Source organism: Acartia tonsa, chromosome 2 (assembly GCF_053477335.1).
Source record: "Acartia tonsa isolate MP-2025a chromosome 2, ASM5347733v1, whole genome shotgun sequence".
Classification (NCBI taxonomy): domain Eukaryota; kingdom Metazoa; phylum Arthropoda; class Copepoda; order Calanoida; family Acartiidae; genus Acartia; species Acartia tonsa.
In genome coordinates, this window is record NC_137261.1 from 35813699 (window position 1) to 35833347 (window position 19649).

General features: G+C 40.8%; 1 protein-coding gene across 1 annotated transcript; it reads right to left on the reverse strand.

Moving 5' to 3' along the window:
- Window positions 1-3175: 3175 nt before the first annotated feature.
- Window positions 3176-19543, reverse strand: LOC145311691 (uncharacterized). The gene is made up of 8 exons (XM_080150659.1): window positions 19483-19543; window positions 19162-19209; window positions 10679-10744; window positions 8228-8302; window positions 7550-7591; window positions 4687-4752; window positions 4231-4322; window positions 3176-3721 (listed from the first exon to the last, which is right to left on the reverse strand). Exons 2-8 carry the CDS (start codon window positions 19207-19209, stop codon window positions 3622-3624), a joined length of 489 nt encoding a protein of 162 aa, XP_080006785.1. The 5' UTR covers window positions 19483-19543; the 3' UTR covers window positions 3176-3621.
- Window positions 19544-19649: the final 106 nt, after the last annotated feature.

The window sequence follows — 19649 nt, forward strand, 5'->3', positions numbered from 1 at the left end:
ATTGTAAAATTGTCTATGAAACAATACAATACATGATTTTGAAGTATGGCTCAGAACCGGTTCAAATCTAGTGGATATAAATCAGTTTCGAAGCCATACTGGAAAGTCCCTTATTTTAACATTAGATCAATCATAACATTTTATTTTATTTTTATTTTAAAAACACGTTGCTTGTTTATTAATGTCAAGTAAATATTTAAAAAAAAAAGGATAACAACTTCAAATATTAGTGAGCTTATATAACAAAGCAACTGACAAAAAGACGTACAAAGTAGTGGGTCATTGTTTGGCAGAATATTAACAACATTCAATCTCAAAAGAAGTTTGTTATTCTTCAGAGTATAACAGATTGACCGACGTACCAAGAAAGTGTAGAGAGTAGGTGCTAATTAGTCAGTGAAACTTTGAACAACAAATCATTACAGAGAAAAGGGGCTTTGACATCTGCCTGACTGCAATATCTATAAAGCTTATTTTTTTACCACTAAAACCAAATATGCAAATTAACTCTTTACGTTTACAGTTTAAACTAATGGCAGGAATTAGGGAGGTAAAACATGAGCTTATCAGTAAAGTCACCCTGAAGAATTGAATTTATAGATTCATCTTAAATATAATTGAAGGGTTATTTACTAAGTATATTTGCGATTACTTTTATTTAATGAAATCTTCCAATTTTTAACATTTACAAAACAGCCTGCTTATTTGCATCGAGATCCATGACAGATCTATATAGGAAATAAACGTCTATAAATGAGCTCGAGTCTTCCAATGGTAAAGTGTTTAAAACTCATAGTGCTCCAATAATCCTTATTAAATTCTCATTGACCAAAGCGATAAGACCTTTATCCTATTTGTTTATGGAATGAATTAAGTTTTTCACTTCATGTAGATATTTGAATTACATTGAAGTATTTAATACTTATTTCATAAATAAAAAATATACGTTCATAATAGAGTAAATCTAAGAAAACTGTATTTTTAAAGAATTCGATTGTGGCGACACTTCCTTTGTGTTAAAATATTAAAACTAAAATTTTAATCATATTAACCCTTTGGTGATGGTAATGTGAAAAAAATATAATTGAAAAAATCTTTTTAAAATCATTTGAATTAATAAATATTTACTTCTTTCTTTTAAATAGTAATGGCGGGGGAGGAAAATTGATTTATTCAGAAATAGATAAATAGATATGTACTTATAAGAAAACTAGCCAATAGCGATATAGTTATATTGAGCCAACTCTAGTAACAGAATATTTAAGTACATTCCCAATGATGATAGGTAAAATTACACCTGATCATTGATTGAAATTTCACTGCTACATAAAAACCTTAGGTACCAGTTAATTAACAGTCTCCTCTCTATCTCTATTCCTCTCTATCTCTTCCTACTCCTCTTTTGTAGTGCAACTTTACCCATAATTTCAAATAGGTCACATTAGGATTGGTAATTTTGGATAATAATATCGAAATTAAAAATAAACAAAATTGTGTTCAGACGCAATGCTAATGGGCATTATTTTTTCAATTTTTCCATATTCCTTATCCCTGAAGCAAGGAAAAACAAAAACTACTTTTAGGAAGAACATAAAAACACTCAGTATTATACAATTCTAACATTTTGGTAAAAATATTGCTTAGCCATAAAGATGACCTATTTTTTACTGTAATAAATGTGAGTTCACAGTAATATGCATTATCACTGTCAGTTCCATTGTTTCAGGGCTCGCCATTCGATACAGTTTATTGCGGTTGGATGCGAATCAGTGTCGTGTACGTCGTTCACAAGGGGTTTGTAAAACCATTAAGAAGAAGGGTGTTATTTTATCATAGTTTCAAATAGGGTTGGGCCGGATACTTTTTTGGCCGGATACCTGATATCCGGCCAACGCCGGATATCCGGCAAACATCCGGTTATCCGGCCGGATAACCGGCCAAATTACCAGATATTAAAGTAGTAAAAAAAAAATTCCTTCAGAAATCTGATATAAATTTACATAAAGTTAAACTTATTCAGAAAAAATGTTCTTCTAGCTTCAATAATAAGAAAATTATAGCCATTTAAGATTTTAAAAAGCAGAGATTTTTGGTTTAAAGTATAAAAAATTATAGAGCCGGATATCCGGCCGGAAAGTTTCAATATCCGGTATCCGGCCGGATATCCGGCCCAACCCTAGTTTCAAAATTTGTCTCCTTCGGTTCGACGCAACTGGATGTTATTTTTATTTACTATCTGCAGTTACTTTGGTTACCCTGTCAAAAAAAGTGTAGTATCTTTATTTAACCATTAACAGTAGGGCCCATTTCCGGACCTTAAATGTAAATGACAATTATGTATTGCATGACCGACGGACGAAGTAAGTTGTATACTTGTGATCATTATGAAATAATAAAACAATAAAAAGATTGCAGCATCCTATTTAAATAGCAATCAAGAAATTCACATTTCTCCTATATTGTTTACTTTAGACGGATGGTAATTTCAAATTATAGAGTAGCTTCGCGTATACAACCATGATGAATTATCAATAAAGAAAAATTTAATTAAAATAAACCTTTTATTCAGAAGAAGAAAGTTTAAAATCATATTAAAGGTTATTGAAAAGTAAATTTTATTTGAAAGTATAATTATGATTTTGTTATGATAGAAGTGCAAGTTTGTTTATACAATAAAAACCTAAAAATATAATTTTTAAACTAATTGATATTTTTATCACAGTTCAAATAGTATAATGGTTTTAAATAAATCTAAAATAAAAAAATATATGTATTGAAAAATAAATATTTTATACTTAAACATAATTATAAGTTCCACGATTAGGATTCAATAACGTATTTTTTATCACACAAACCTCTCTCTGCTTATGTTTGTAATAAATTAAAAATAAGGGGGTGCAAGTCAGTGGAGTCCAAGCTTTTTTTTTTGGGGGGGGGGTAAAATGGCGCGCGAAGCGCGCCGCAAATTATTTTTACCCCCCCAAAATTTTTACCCCGGGGGTAAAATTTGCTTGGGGGGGTTATTTACCCCCCCTGAAATCTGTTGGCAGGGGTAAATTTAGTTTACCCCCCCAAAAATTTACCCCCGGGGTAAAATTTTTGGGGGGGGTAATTTAAATTTGATTAAATATATAGTATTAATATGCGCAATTTTTTTTTATTAGAGATTTTTTATTTTGGGGGGGGTATTTAACCCCTCCAAAATTGTTTGGGGGGGGGGTAAATACCCCCTCCTAAATGGTTGGAGGTGCCTACGGCACCCCCAGGGTAGGGGTAAATTTTAAATGGGGGGGGGGGTAAAATGAAAAAAAATTTGGGCGTGCCTAGGGCACCCCCAAAATCGTTTGGAGGGGGTAATCGCCCCATTACCCCCCCCCCCCTTGGACTTCTATGGTGCAAGTATTTTTTTGTTTGTTTGATTATTACTTTAGGCCAGTTTATATTAGGTTAGGCAGTCCCTCTTAAGGCACTGCAGTCATAGGCCCCGCATAAATAGGCATAGGAAAAATTACCCCAACTTATTGACTTTAAAAATATGGGCGGGGGAGGGGTATTGTGCTCGACAGGTAATTTGAGGGAAAGCGACGTATTAAACAAATTTTTACATGGAACTTTCATAATTTAATTAGAAAAGAAATGTTGTAGTCCATATATCCAATAAACTAAAGTGAAAACAAAGAAAAATATTAGAATTCCTTTCACTGCGATCATCTCTCCAATCCTAAAATAATAAAATTTTCATTTGACTAGGGCCTAAGCTCCTATAGGGCATTTGGGGTAAGTGGACCATCCACTTTTATTATGGTTTTAAGAAGAAAAAGTAAACAAACTTTTTCATGGGTGGGTATTTTTTCCAAGGACAATTTCTCCTTTACATAGTTGTAAACCTTCATTGGACCTATGGTAAGGAGAACCATATCGGTCCAGCGATTAGAGAAACAGACACACGCACTCACATATAGACAGACTTATGTTACTTAAACTTTTATATAGGCATAATAAATTCAGAGAAACATTTTATATTCAGGCATTAGAAATCCTAGAAAAGCGCTTATGAAAACATTAAAAGCCTTTTTCAATTACTAGACGAAGTAAAAAATTAATTTTTCTTCATATCTTTTGTGTTTCAGCAAACAATAAACTGACTAGTACTCTCAACTTATAGAATAGAGTTGGTTTCTAAAATCTGATTTGTGAGCCAGCCAACTGTATTGCTAGTAATTAACTTACTTGAGATATTTGTTGTTATCAGCATTAGCAGCTTCTCCATAGAAATCTCTCCGCTTTTCAACCTTCTCCTTCTCATTCCGGGAGATTAATTCCTTAAAGAGATAAATTTATAACTTGCTTCTTTTTAGGTTTTGATAGCATAGATAATCTTTGCCAGAAGGTTTGTATGATTTAGTACAGGAAATTGGCGATATCAGGTTTTATTTAAACAATTATCTAAATTCCAAATAATCTGAATATACTATACATAAGGGGTAATTGACAATTGTGTTTACCATGATTAGGTTTGTGTACATCATTTTATCGTTTATTGTCTTTTACTTTAGGAATTCTTACTCTTACTGGGCGTCTTACAGACATTGAGATAACAAAATCTATAATCCTAATAAGAGGTTTCGTGATTAACAAGAAAAAGTTAATTTAGTTTTTTTGAGCAAGCAAGAAGGATGAACTTACCCCAGCAGTAGGTTTCTCCTCATCCACTTTACCATCCACATCCTTTACATTGATCAGAGAAGGTCCCTACATCAAATTTGATTATTTTGAATTCCTATAGTAATGACTAGGATTGAAGCTCCTCTACAACTAAACATTGTATGAAAAACAGACTAAATATTATGATAATCAAACAGACACAAATAAAAGTGTTTTTTTGGGGGTAATTTGAAAATTACGAAAATCAAAATTCTGCTTTCTCATTGGTTTAACTTTACAGATAAAATCATGTTCAGTTTTCATATCAAATGAGGTTGATTTCCTATCACACCCCTCCTTAACCGAACTTTAGATTAAAAAAATTTCCCAAACATTTGGACAATTGGGCGTTCAAATAGGACCTAGTGGTAGTTAGAATCAGTTGAGAACAAAATCCTAGCCGTTCCTTCTTGCCAGATATCGCCATTTTAAGATTTTAAGTAAAATTACACTAATCCAAATAAAAACTTATATCTTCTTTCAATTTTTAGTATAATTTTAGTGAGACAGCACCAAAACAGAGTATCTTTGCTCCTGTGGCCAAACTGACTGCCTGGAGTACCTAACAGAGAGTGCCTTTATTTGTTAACACAAGTAGGGATTCGAACCCATTCCCTAAACTAACCAAAGTGGAATAGCTGTGTAATACAGCATGAGGTCAGTATTTTCACCACTGACAGATGGAAGGCATGGACAATCCTAACCAGAAACCCGATCATTCACCCAAAGGCCCCAGTGGAGCACCTTGGAGGTCTGCACCACATGTTTTCTGGGGTGTTGTTCACCTGCACCCAAGGATTGGGCAGTTGAGACCCAATGGTGCCCTCAGGCTCCCATTAACCCTGCCATTTGGGCCAAGCTCAGAGTGATGTCATGTCACACACCTGGCATGTGCCCTGTCCATGAGACGCTCCCCTGTAAATCACAGATCAGCACAGCTGCCATGGAAGGATAGCTGCAGGTGGTGGGCTGCATACCTTCACTCAAGATGCAAGTTAGCCCTATTCTGAACTTGATCCTCCATCTTGAACTATGCCTTGAGCCTGGGAGAGCTCTTTCTGAGGGAGTTGGGGACACCATTACTGTTTGACAAACCCGAGCTGATGGTATGGATCAATAGGAAGAGTAACCATGGTCGCCCCCACTCACATTAAGCAAGTGGTCCTAGCCCTGCCAACCCTGGGGAAGGCCCAGGGCCCCTCCCACAACCAGCAGCTGAAGACAAGAAGCACTCTAGTCGTACAATCAACTGTCTGGCCAGGGCAGCTTTCATGAAGCCACAGCCCTTGTCCCCATCAAATTTCATGAGGTCATTTTAGGGCTGACCAAGATGCTCCCCTGCCAATTACAGATCAGCACAGCCGCCATGAAAGGATAGCTGCAGGTGGTAGGCCGCATACCTTCGATCAAGATGCAAGTTAGCTCTACCCTAATCTTGATCCTCCTGGAGACATGGTGTTGTGCATTTGAACTATGCCCTGTCCAGTTTCACCTTCTGTGGGGCCCTGGCCCCTATCTTAATGGGAATGGCCAAGAACTTCATGCTACCCATATCCTGTTCAACGGTGAGCTCTGAACAGGTGCTCCTTGACCTCATGGAAGTCGATGGGGACAAGGGCTGTGGCCCCATGAAAGCTGCCCTAGCCAGACAGTTGATTTACAGCTAGATGGCTTCTTGTCTTCAGCAGCTGGTTGTGGGAGGGGCCATGGGCCTTCCCAAGCCTTGGCATTGCTGGGACCACTTGCTTAATGTGAGTGGCGGCGACCATGGCTACTCTCCCGATTGATCCATACCATCAGCTCGAGTTTGTCAAACAGTTATGATGTCCTCAACTCCCTCAGAAAGAACCCTCCCAGGCTCAGGGCATAGTTTAAGATGCATACTACCATGATCTCCTGGAGGATCAAGATCAGAATAGAACTAACTTGCATCTTGAGTAAAGGTATGCGGCCCACCACCTGCAGCTATCCTTCCATGGCAGCTGTGCTGTTCTGTGATTGGCAGGGGGCATCTTACAGCCTATTTCAGGGGACAGGTGTGTGACATTATTCTAAGCTTGGCATAAATGGCAGGGTTAATGGGTGTCTGAGGGCACCATTAGGTCTCAACCTGCCCAATCCATGGGTGCAGGTGAACAACACCCCAGAAAACATGTGGTGCAGACCTCCAAGGTGCTCCACTGGTGCATGTGGGTGAATGATCCTGTTTCTTATTAGGAGAGGCCTTGTCTTCCATCTGTCAGTGGTGAAAATTCTGACCTCATGCTGTAATACACAGCTATTCCACCTTGGTTAGTTTTGGGAATGGGTTCGAATCCCTACTTGTGTTAACAAATAAAGGCACTCTCTGTTAGGTACTCCAGGCAGTCAGTTTGGCCACAGGAGCAAAGATACTCTGTTTTGGGGCTGTCTCACTAAAATTATACTAAAAAATTGAAAGAAGATTTAAGTTTTTATTTGGATATTTAGTGTAATTTTACTTAAAATCTTAAAATGGCGATATCTGGCAAGAAGGAACGGCTAGGATTTTGTTCTCAACTGATTCTAACTACCACTAGGTCCTATTTGAACGCCCAATTGTCCAAATGTTTGGAAAATTTTTTTAATCTAAAGTTCGGTTAAGGAGGGGTATCAAATGTAGATTAAAAAAAGTGTTAGACCTTTACTTCAATATTGTTAATCGCTTTTACTTATCGTTCTTATGAAGAATATTGTCCTTAGTTACGTCATAAAATAAACTTGAAGAAAAGGTTGAATTTTATTTCTTATTTTGTACAATAGAAGAAATAACAGAAAATTAATGACTATGATCTTTATAATTTTGTTAGAAAATCAGTTAATTTACCTTTCCAGAATTAAAAGAAGGTGAAAAAACATCACTTTTATCCTAGAAATTAAGATATAAATACTCTAATAAGTCAAATATTTACTCTAATAAAAGAAATTTACAAATTACATTTAGCTTTTTTTTTATATTTTATTAATGTAAGAATTTAAAAAAAGTAATAATAGCGATGTCAGATGAATATGTACATCAAAGAAATATGTAGTACTACTTTTTATTTGAGTTTTATATTGACAATTATTTTCAAAAGTATGCAAAGAAAAGAGACAGAAAAACAAAAAAAACATGCAAGTAAGGCAAGGAATTTAAGGCTTTTAAAAGCATAACTTTCATCATATCTTTCAATATATCATATCAAAAGAATTCCATTTGGCCTTATTATCCAATTTTTGCTATCACGTCTGCCTATAATCGAAGCAAGACAATCTATATTGTGACCATTTAAAGATCATTTAAGTCTCAAGACCTAGCAACTGCATCACAAAAATCTGATAAAAGGCAAATTATATCATTTAAAAAAAATTGCCCCATTTTGTTCACAAAGATATTTCTATATTATTTTTTAAGTTAAAGCATAAAAAAGTTTACTTTTAAAGAAGTCAATTATAAATCTTAACATTAATCTAAGATAGCTGTGTCAAATCAGACTATTTGTGTTAATGACTTGAGTATGACTACCTGAATTGATGTCATAACAGTGTTGATAGTATTCAGGCTCAGAATTGATTTAGTGCGCCCAGAGGGAGGTGAATCCTGGCAGAAAGAAAGCAAAAATATTTTTGTACGATTTATATTCACATTGAAAAAATATCTTTAAAGGATTTTTTATAGCAATAGGACAAATCAAAAGTGATTTTCTTTGCAATGCATTGGCAAATTTAGACTAATTTAGAGGAATATTGAAAGAACAGGTATATTTACTGTTCACTTTCTTTTATATTTCCTTTCATCTAATCAAAGTTTTCTAGGACAAACCAATTCCTGTAGTTTGTAAACTTGATTGTACTATTGCTACTTGGACGAAAATATAAATCATATAAGAATATTTTGTCTAAAAAGCATTATAGGAACAAATTCATATATTCAAAAGCAGGAAGAGCTATGGAATCTCAAGATGATTTTCCCAATAATAAACATGGTCATTTTTATGATAGTCTGTATGGTGTAGTGCAATGGAATACTTGAAATTATATTTCTAGAGATAATGATACATAAAATGCCATTAGTGACTGGTAAATGGGTACTAGAATGTAAAATAGTTTTCTTCAGATACCATATCCCTGTTCCTGGTTAAAAGACAAGAAGGAATTAGCAAACAATATTGTTAATTTAATAATTATGATAATGATGTCAATATTAACAAAATATTGATCCATGAATATTACTTATCAGTTTTAGTTTTGTACAAATTAAAAAAATGGATTTATAATTGAATTGAAAATAGTTATAATAATGTTATTAGAGTCTAGATCTATAGATTATTTTGTGCATGCTGAATAGAACTCAGCAAAAACACAGTGATTGTTAATTCTAATGAAACATGATTTCGGGAAATTTCCTGTATGATCAAAAACAAAAAACAAACGTTAGGATGAAAAAATGTTTTTGCTGTTTTTCCTCTTTTTAATAATTGAAAATAAAAACTGTGCTTTTTGGGTTAGGACTTCAGTAGTAACCTTAACGTTAACACATAATTATTTCCTCAGAAAATTTTTCATTACTCACAAAATTGTTAATTACTGTAAAAATAAACTCCTAGAACATGCAAAAAAAAAATGAAATAAATAATTAACATACCTCTAACCAAAATTATGCCGCTAAATCATATGGTTATGAAAATGAATAAGAAAATGTTTATTATGATGAATGAATTTGAATGAAATGACATGTACAAATTGAACTATAAAATTCAATTTGTTGGTCAAAAGTTAGGTACAAGAGCAATGGCGTCCAATTTATTTTTTTTTTGGGGGGGGGGGTAAAATTTGCTTAGGGTTAGGTAATTATCCCTCCTGAAATCTGTTGGCAGGGGTAAAATTTTTTACCCCACCCCAAAATTTACCCCCGGGGTAAAATTTTGGGAGGGGTAATTTAATAATGTAAAAAGGTACCTACCTAATTATGAAACATTTAGTAATAAAAAGGCGCGCGAATCGCGTCAAAAATTTTTTATTAGAGATTATTTATTTTTTTTGGAAAGGGGTATTTCCCTTCCCCCCCCCCCCCACAAAAAAAATGGTTGGGGGTAAATTTTTTTGGGGGGGTAATCACCACTTTACCCCCCCTCCCTTGGACGTCCTTGTACAAGAGACTTACAAAGAAAAATTTTAATTATAGTGTTCCTGATCCAATATAAAATTTAGTGGGGGGGTAATTACCACTTTACTCCCCCCCCTTGGACGTCCTTGTACAAGAGACTTACAAATATAAATAGATAAATTGTATTAATAGTGTTCCAATATAATTAATTGTTAATGATATAAAAACAGAACATGCACTGAAAAATAAAAACATCAAACCAAGAAGCAGTACACATACCCCATAGCCATGGCGCTAAAGTTTAAAAAATTTAAATTGATTATGAAGTAATGATATTGTAATGTTCAAAATGAATAATGAAGTATGAAAATTAATGATTATGATATATATGATATCAATTAGATTTATTTTTAAAAAATTATGTAGCATTAAAGTTAAACATTTGAAGAAATAAAATTACAGTGGTGTACAGAACTTATTACAAAATATTGGAAAAACTACTTTCCAGTATAGCTTTGAAACCGATCAATATCCGGTGGATTAAAACTGGTTCTTAGGCTCTTAGCTATACTGAATATGAAATATGAAAATGAACAATTATAAATTTAAAACCAGTTTTTATATCCGCGGAAAGCTGTTTATAACACGATACGATGAATAACTATTCCAACACTTCCCCTCACTCCAGTTCTTAAGAAAAATTTAACCTCATTTAAAAAAAATCATTCTTAAAACATTTGAAGTTCTGAGGATAGGGAATATGATATAAGCCCTGCACACCAATACATTTATGTTTCAAAAAGATACATGGAAATGGAATTGTTAATTTTATGTTCAAAACTAATATTTTCACAAAAATAATTGTTATACCTCATCCTTGTTGTCATCACCAGAATCAGTGATCCTCTGGAGGTCCAACCACGTGTGTAGTAACACCTTGATAATATATATATTTCATCCATCTTAAACGTTAAAATGATTCGACCAGTTTCTTTTTAGTAAGATTGTGGTATTCGGCAACCGTGAGCCATGCCTATGGCACCCCTGATCTGGGGTTCGGTGGAGGGTCAACGGCCCTCCCCCGAGTCCTGGGGAAGGGGTCTAGTGACCCCCTCCCTACGCTTAGAATTAATGATTGAATCTGTCATGTTTATTATGGTTAACTGTATTCTTAATTCTCCCCCACCCTTTTCAGGGATGGGGGATCATTATTGCCCAAACTGACCATTGTATATGTATTATTTATGCTTTTATGTTATGATTATTTATTCCTATCCATGTTATTATTGTTTGTTGTATATAGCTTCAGTATCTTTTAAGCCTTCAATAAAGTGACAACTGAAATTAGATGTTAATCATTATCTAGTGAAAGCTAGAGAAGCGTAGCTTCTCTATAGTAAGGTGTCCACGTCTGTCACACTGCCGTAATCTAATTGAACTCCGGTGTCTGCCATTTATCCTCGGCGGATACCACAACTTTGGTGACAGCTGTGTGAGATTACGGCGAACCACAAGTGTAGAGCAGACGCGCATCTGAGGCTAAGGTACTCCCAGCAGTGAATCTGGCAAAACTGACGCAAGCAACCTGAATTACCCACCCTGGACAGCAAAGTTTAACTCTGCATCCGGCAGTTGTGGAAGCGAGACAGCGAAATCCGACGAATAACCGCGAGCAGCGCTGATATCTAACGGAGAATTGAGCGCCAAAAGGGCTGAAACAGGCCTGCGGACCGGCTGAAACAAGCCAAATAAGTGTAAACGGCTGGAAATAGGCCAACTTTACTGCAAGAAATAGCAGGATCCGAACCAGTGGCGCTAGCAGGACGGGACATTCCCTGCCGCCATCAGCCGGATTTGGATCAGCGGCGCTAGCAGGACGGGACATTCCCTGCCGCCGATAGGCTGAAACATGCCACATAGCTGCAAGCTGCGAGCTAACATACGAGTGTAGTGCACCAGAACAGAGAAAAACTACGTCAACTCCGAGTATCCTGAGAAGCTACAACGCAGCCACCCATCTAGAAAACAGATATTATATCACATTTGCAGGGATTACCACCCTAGTGTGATGGCCAAACAATAGATTTATGAGCAAAGCTTGGCAAACAAATTGTTGTGTTGTGATAAATCTAAGAATAGAACAGGCTTGGATTATTGTGTATTGTGATAACAGCTAAAAATAGAACGGAGTTGGTAAACAAATCTGTTATGCAATTGTGATAAGGACAAAAATAGAAGCTAGATGTAATATAATAAAGACCCTGATATACAATCAAAACAATCTCAAGCCCACAGCACAACAACAATACACCCCTTATTCCAAGGGAAGGGGAGGGGCCCCTCTCCATTGAAGGCAAATACAATCAGGGTGATATAATAGATAAGCCTAGGATTAAGAAGAAAGGCCCTATTACACCAGCACACAGTTACCCCCCTCCCTCACAGGGGGAACGGACGGAGTTACCCCCGTCCCCTCACGCGCTTCCCCCTTCCTACCCACACTAGACTAAGTCCGTCTGTAGTGTGGGGCTAGCGATCGGACACACAGAGCGCCATTCACGGGTAGCGCAACAGAGTGCGGAAAATATCATAAATCCAACGGACGAAGCGGACCAATGAGAGAGCGAGTTGAGGGGTGAGAGCGCGTTTTCCCCGTGTGCGCGGATTTGACGGCGCGGACGCGCGTTACAAGGACAGGAGATTCCACGCACACACACACACACACACACACACACACACACACTCACACCGGAGCGGAGCTACTCCATAGCATTTAACAGGGGTATTTTAGCAAATAAAGAATTGCAAGTTTCTTTCCTTCTAGCTCTAGTGTGATAAAGGAAAACCCAATCAGTTCCTGACCGCAGTTCAGACCCTCAACATCTATCTACCTCTACCAGCCTACCCTACAACCTCAACACCTAACTAGTGATAAGTACAGCTAAGTTATATCTTTGCAACTAAACTCCCAACCTAGTGATACAAACAGTGTTGGCTGTTAGGCTAGGAAGCCTCAAGTGACAAACCATTCATTTTAGTACTGTATAACTTTGTGCCCGCCGTTTCACCGTTGACCCAATGGACCAGCATCAAGCCCCAGGAGGTGACCAAGCCCCAGGATGGCTCCAGGATGACCCTCAGCCGGCCCCAGCCGAGTACCGCAAGCTGATGCTGAGCAATCTGCCGGAGTTTAGAGGGCCGCCCAAGCAATCCTGGTCGGCACATATCCGGAGACTTGAGATGTCATGGGCGGCTTACCGCGTGCCACCTCATGATTCCCTCAACCGCCGCAACGCCCTACTACTGTCATTGGTAGGGCAAGCGGCGGAAATGGCGTCCCATCTGTTTGGCGAGGCAGGCCAAGCCTTGACCTACGAACAGGTCAAGACCAAGTGTGAATTGCTATTTCGCCCTGCTTTTGAATCCCAAACGCTTAAACAAGCGTTTAGGGATTACAAGCAACACTCGACAGAACCTATACAAGCGTACATATCAACTAAGTGCGCCTTGTATAGGGACGCCTACAACCATGAGGATCTTGAGTTGTTGGTGGACGAATTAAATCGTGGAATTCGTAACGCCAATGTAAAACGCCTCATGATGAACCATGAAATTACGAGTGTACCTGAGTACACTCGTAAGGCCATGTTCACCGTGACCATGGTTACTAAGCAGCTGAAGGAAGGTGTGTGCTTAGTGGACTCGACCGACGGGCTGACTGGATCTGCCTGCATCCAGTTGCCCCAATATGACGAGTCGGAGCCAATGGAGATTGGCTCCTTGGCTCCGGGTCTCCACCAGATGGGGAAGGTCGCTCCAGATGACAAGGTTCCAGGCCGCTGCTACCGCTGCCAGGGGAGAGGCCACCGAGCTCGAGACTGCCCAACGCCTGTGGAAGTTAGCCTAGAGGAGAGACGCACCCAGCCACGCCGTGACCGTTCTGCCAAGTGTGAGCGTTGCCACTATGACGGTCACACGGCGGCCGATTGTAGAGCTGACTGGGCCCAGGTAGCCAGCCGCAGGCGCACCGCCGACAAGGGTGCCCCTCCAGGGAAGCCCAGCAGAGTGGCCCATATGGAAGGGAGCGCGCCCCCAGCACCACCACAGCAAGCAGCCGCCCCCAGAGCTGCGGACCGAGCCGATGGGATGCCGCAGTTCGGGACTGTCCCAGCTAGGATCAACGTACTGGGCGGCGCGGCTGAACCCAACCGGGTTGGCCTAGGCTTCAGTCTTAACCATCTGGGGCCAGAGCTGATACAGCCCAACAACATAGCCGAGCCAGAGGTGCTGAGGCCCCAGCCTTTCAGCCTCAACATGATGGAACCTGCCCGACTGAGCCTACCCAGCAAGAGTGGAGGGGCGCTGCCCAGCGTCCCTGAGACGGTGTATGGGGAGGTCCTGGCAGCCGCCGAACGAGAGAGGCAGGAGGTGCTAGCCAGCACCTCTGCATCGATGTATGGGACGCCACCCGGCGTCGCCACCTGGGATGATGGGGGGGTGCTATCCAGCGCCTCCCACCTGGTGCCTGGGGCGACAACCGTCGCCGCCACCGAGATACCTGGATCCTGGAACGAGCCAGCCTCCAACCTGATGTCTGGGGCGACAACCGTCGCCGCCACCGAGAGACCCGAGTCCTGGAACGAGCCAGCGGTCCCAGAGGAAGGGGTGACACCCGTCACCCCCAGTCAGCCAGCGCCACCAGCCTGCAGGGAGAGCCCAGCTACATGCCAGCCAGCGCCACCAGCCTGCAGGGAGAGCCCAGCTACATGCCATCCAAAGCCCCCTGCCAGCCAAGGGAACCCAGCTGCTCAACATCAGGATAAGTTGAATTTGTTAAATGTGTTGTATCCAAAATATTGTAAACACCCAGCCTTGCCTGTGCCCCCTGCACCTGAGGCTGGGGAGATTGAAATTTGGGAAAATAAGGACTTGCCTGTGCCACATGCACCTGAGTTCCTAGGGCAGGGGAGGGCAGTGAGTAAGGGCGAGCCTGTGCCACATGCACTTCAGCCCCATGCCACTGGGCATGCTTTGGACAAGGGAAGGGAGCACTTAGGGCTAGGGGAGCCGACACCCAGGCAAGTGCCAGTCGCTTGCCAGTCTGTCATTGGGGAGGGTATCGGGGTGCCTCGGCCGCATACAGATAACGCTCAATGGAAACTTGTATCTAGCCAGGAGCAGCCCAGCCGTGTCCAGTCCCAAGAAGCAGCCGTGACCAGAGCTGAAGATCCCCAGCCGCGTGTACGAGGAAGATGGTTGCCTGGAAGCCTCTCCCATTGGTGGATGGTCCTGTGGGGCCTCCTGCTGGCAGCCGTGTGGCCTACAACCAGCTACGTCCTGGTGGGGTGGGACTGTGCCAACCCCACCCATGTCACGTCTTACAATAAAGAAAAGATGTGTAACACGGAGCCCCTACACCAAGAGGTGCCCCTGGGCCATGAAGTACACGTCCTGCAGCAAGTCAAGGTGAGGGAAACCACTGGGTACAGTTGTCAGCTCACCGTGTCCCAGTGGACATTCAGGTGTGGGGTATGGGGTCACCTCAAGGTGACCTCGGTCCCCACCCTCATGAGGCCAACCAAGATAGACCCAGAAGCGTGCCGAGACCTGGCCAGGAACCGAGTCTACACGTTGCCAGGCAAGACCCAGCCACTGACGTTCCAGCTGAACCACCCCCTGTTCTTCACCATCGACATGGTGGGCGCCCTCGTCAACAGCCCCGAGGGGGTGGGTTGTGAGGGGGAGGACGTCCACTTTGAGGGCCAGCTATACCGCAACGAATTAGTGCTCCAGGAGCGACGGCTGCTGGTCAAGGAGGAGACCTATGTGGTGGAGGATGGACGGGTGGAGTCCCAGTCTGACCACTTGACCCTAGAGTGTCCCCATTCTGAGCTGTCCTGCATCACTGGAGAAGCAACCTACGTGTGGGACCACCTGGGGAGAGATTGCCCCTTGAGGCTGATCCGCAGCCTCCAGCCCAGCCTGGTGATGGATGCATATCTGGTTGACCATCAGGCTCAGTTTTTCATCAACATGACCAACCCCACCTCGATTGTGAACTGCGACTTCGAGGCCCATGCCACAAACCATCCAGCGCTGTTCGTGGCAGCTGACCCAGCCGCAGCTGCGCTGCCCAGAGTGTCGGCCAGGGATGTTGACGTTCCCCTTCAAGCACAGATACATGCAGGTTATATTGGATTTACCCTGGAAACGCGCATGAAAAGCACCGCAGCAGAAGAAGTGGCGGCCAACTGCTGGAAGCTCCAGCAACTAGACCCGGCCCACCCGGTGCGTGTCCAGGGGAGCACGTTCTCGGTACTGAGGGGAGACATCCTGCTGCAGCTGACCTGCCAACGTCACAAGTACGTTGTCCGCGAACACAAGGAGTGTTGGGACAAAGTGCCAGTAGAGCCCACAGGTTTTGTAGACGCTGTGACACGGGTATACAGTGAACACGCCACCAAGATTCCCTGCTCCTCCACCTACCCCCTGACTGTGCACGCGGAGGAAGGCTGGATAGAGTTAACCCCCGCTCCCAAGAAGAGGCCACCCCCGCTGGATACGCCTAAGCAGTTGTTGACAGAACCCTTAGATGACTTCAGTTCAGGTGGCTTGTATTCGCAGGCTGAGTTGAACGACTGGCAACAACTGCTGGCGTTCCCAGCATACAAGAGTGCCATGCTGACCGGCCTATCCTATGGCTCCTGCGTTCAGCAAGGCAGCTGTTCGGCCACAGGAGACCATGGGATAGTGTCCTACAACATTGACCGACTGGCGGAGGAAGGAGAGGCAGCCCTGGATGTCTGGGCTGGATTTAGACAAGCCATCCACGAGTGGGGAGATGGCGCAGCCATACTGTGTTTGCTGTTGTTGATCCTCAAACTGCTGGGGGACCTAACCATCATCTCCCTGGCAGCCGCACAATGAGGAGTCCGAGCAGCCCTGAATGCGATATCACAAGTGTTCCTGTACCATCCAGCTTTATATAGGAAAGCGCTGGCTAGAGCCAGGCTCAACCATGCCAAGTCCCGGGACTTTTCAGTGGACTGGGATGCCATTCCCATCGGCAGGGAAGCAGCAGAGGAAATGGTGTCTATGAAATCCACTGACAGCGGGCATGACCGCCCAGGTAGGCCAGGACCGCCCTCTGGCAGACCCCGCGGCCCCTCAGGAGGACAGGCCGCTGCTCAGACGATCAACCTGACAGCCAGTGCCCCAGCCGCTGCCAACAACAACCAGCAGGCCCCACTGCTGACTGTTCCAGCAACAACTGTGCCACCAGCAAACCTGATACCTGCCGGCGCTGACCAACGTGTCCAACCCAAGCCAGCCTCTGCTTTCTATCCCACATTGGGAGCCCACCAACCCTAAGAAGATACTCACCACTAGGATTCCATTGAATCATTATCGTTTGTATATATTTTAGCCCTAAGGAGCGGGCCGAAGGCCTCAACCACTGTCGGAAGTCTGGTAGGGAAACCCCCTCCCAGCCTTCCGAGGGGAGAGTTGTGGTATTCGGCAACCGTGAGCCATGCCTATGGCACCCCTGATCTGGGGTTCGGTGGAGGGTCAACGGCCCTCCCCCGAGTCCTGGGGAAGGGGTCTAGTGACCCCCTCCCTACGCTTAGAATTAATGATTGAATCTGTCATGTTTATTATGGTTAACTGTATTCTTAATTCTCCCCCACCCTTTTCAGGGATGGGGGATCATTATTGCCCAAACTGACCATTGTATATGTATTATTTATGCTTTTATGTTATGATTATTTATTCCTATCCATGTTATTATTGTTTGTTGTATATAGCTTCAGTATCTTTTAAACCTTCAATAAAGTGACAACTGAAATTAGATGTTGATCATTATCTAGTGAAAGCTAGAGAAGCGTAGCTTCTCTATAGTAAGGTGTCCACGTCTGTCACACTGCCGTAATCTAATTGAACTCCGGTGTCTGCCATTTATCCTCGGCGGATACCACAAGATTACTATTCCAATTTCATCCCAAAGAAAGTTTATCAGCCTATCAATTTACTTACATTTATCAATTATTATGCTTCACCCTTAAGCGTTGAACGTTCTCCTCCTCCATTTAAAAAAAAAAAATTTTCTGTGCCATAAATGATTAAATTGATTAAACAAATAATTTACATTGTCAAAAACACCAAAATATCATAACCATAGGTTCCCAAGCCAATTTAAGGTATGATTTTAAAGGTCCTAATCCTACAGTTCTCTAGCAAATTTTGAATGACCTCTGTCAATCAAGTTTTGACTTAAAAAAAATATTTATTTGAAATATATATCAATATTGTGAGATTTGTCGCAGCTTTCCCGCTGATTAAAAAGTTTAACTAATTAGCTGAAATTGCACAGAGAATAAATCATATCGTAATTTATTTTTTTGAAATCAAACTCTTCGTCAAATCAGAGCAAAGGAGTTACCACAAAGTGGAGCACAGAATCTCAAACTTCGGGGCTACTTCATAGACAATATAACTTAACCTAATCTTCCCATAAGTAATAAACAATCAACAAAAATTAGCCCTCCCCTCTAATTTTTTTTTCAAATATAAGGGGAGGGGTGCGGGAATTTCAGTGCTTAACATACAGAACCTAGTAATAGTGTCTGACTTTTTATCTTTGTGACGTAACAAAAATCCATCTCTTTTTTAGGGGTTTCCTTTCCCACCTCCCCTCTCATCTTTCGATTTTTGTTACGTCACAAAGATAAAAAGTTAGACACTATTACTAGGTTCAACATACACGTTGAGTCAATTTAAATTTAGCAACTAAATTAGTTTTTTTTTATTTTATGTGAATTTAACAAATATATAATTGGTTTGCAGTACATAGTACTTTTGCATTTGGCCTTAAGTGCAAATTAACCCAGCAGACAATCTGCAATTAAATTTTCAAAGTAAAAAATCTTTTTGTATTCACTGATTGCAATTTAATGGCCTTATTTTATTGCTTTGATTGCAGGCAATTTGTTTAAATTTAAGGCATTTCAAAAATAATTTAAATATCATTAATGTGACGTATGGGTTAGGGATACAGGGATTTGTCAGTGGGAGGTTAAATCGTTTTACAATGTTCAAGTTGTCAGTACTTTTAGTACTTTTCATCGTGATTTTAATATTTTTAAATAAGGAGTGTCTAAAATATTAACTAAGTTTAGTATTTCTATACATGCTAGGCTAGGATAAGATATGAATATACAAAGAAGCCCCATACAGGGGTTATGCATTTAAAAAACCTATAAAATGGTTTAAAATAGGCTAGGTTAGGTTAAGTGTCTACTTCGACGTTTGTCACTCCTGCGTCCTAGGATCCTACTTTATATTGGTATGCTTACCTCAAAGAAGGGAATAAACTGAGCAAACAGAAGCCAAATATCAATCATCTGAAATTATCAAAGTTAAATAACTTTAACTTGGCTTTTTTTATTTTAATCTTCAGGTGATTTAATGGTGCTTTCACTAAAATCTTTATACAGACTACTAAAACCCTTCTTTCTCATTTTAAATAAAAATTTATATTTTAATATGCTCCAACCTTGTAGGGCTCTTTTAAACTTTTTAAACTTTAACATTAAATGAAGAAATCACCAAGAAATTTTTTTTTCTGCAAGAATTTTTTTTATGGTCTAAATGCTATATAAAGGGAAAAAACTCACCTTTAAATATGCAGTTTTGGGCAGATAAGATGAAACACTCACAAAAAGAGTGGTCAACACTAAGAAAATGCATTATTTCATTTTTTTCTGGTAATATAATATGAAGGATTTTGTTGTCAAGTTTAGTTAAATTACAAAAATTTACTAATGTTTTTTAAAAATCCTTA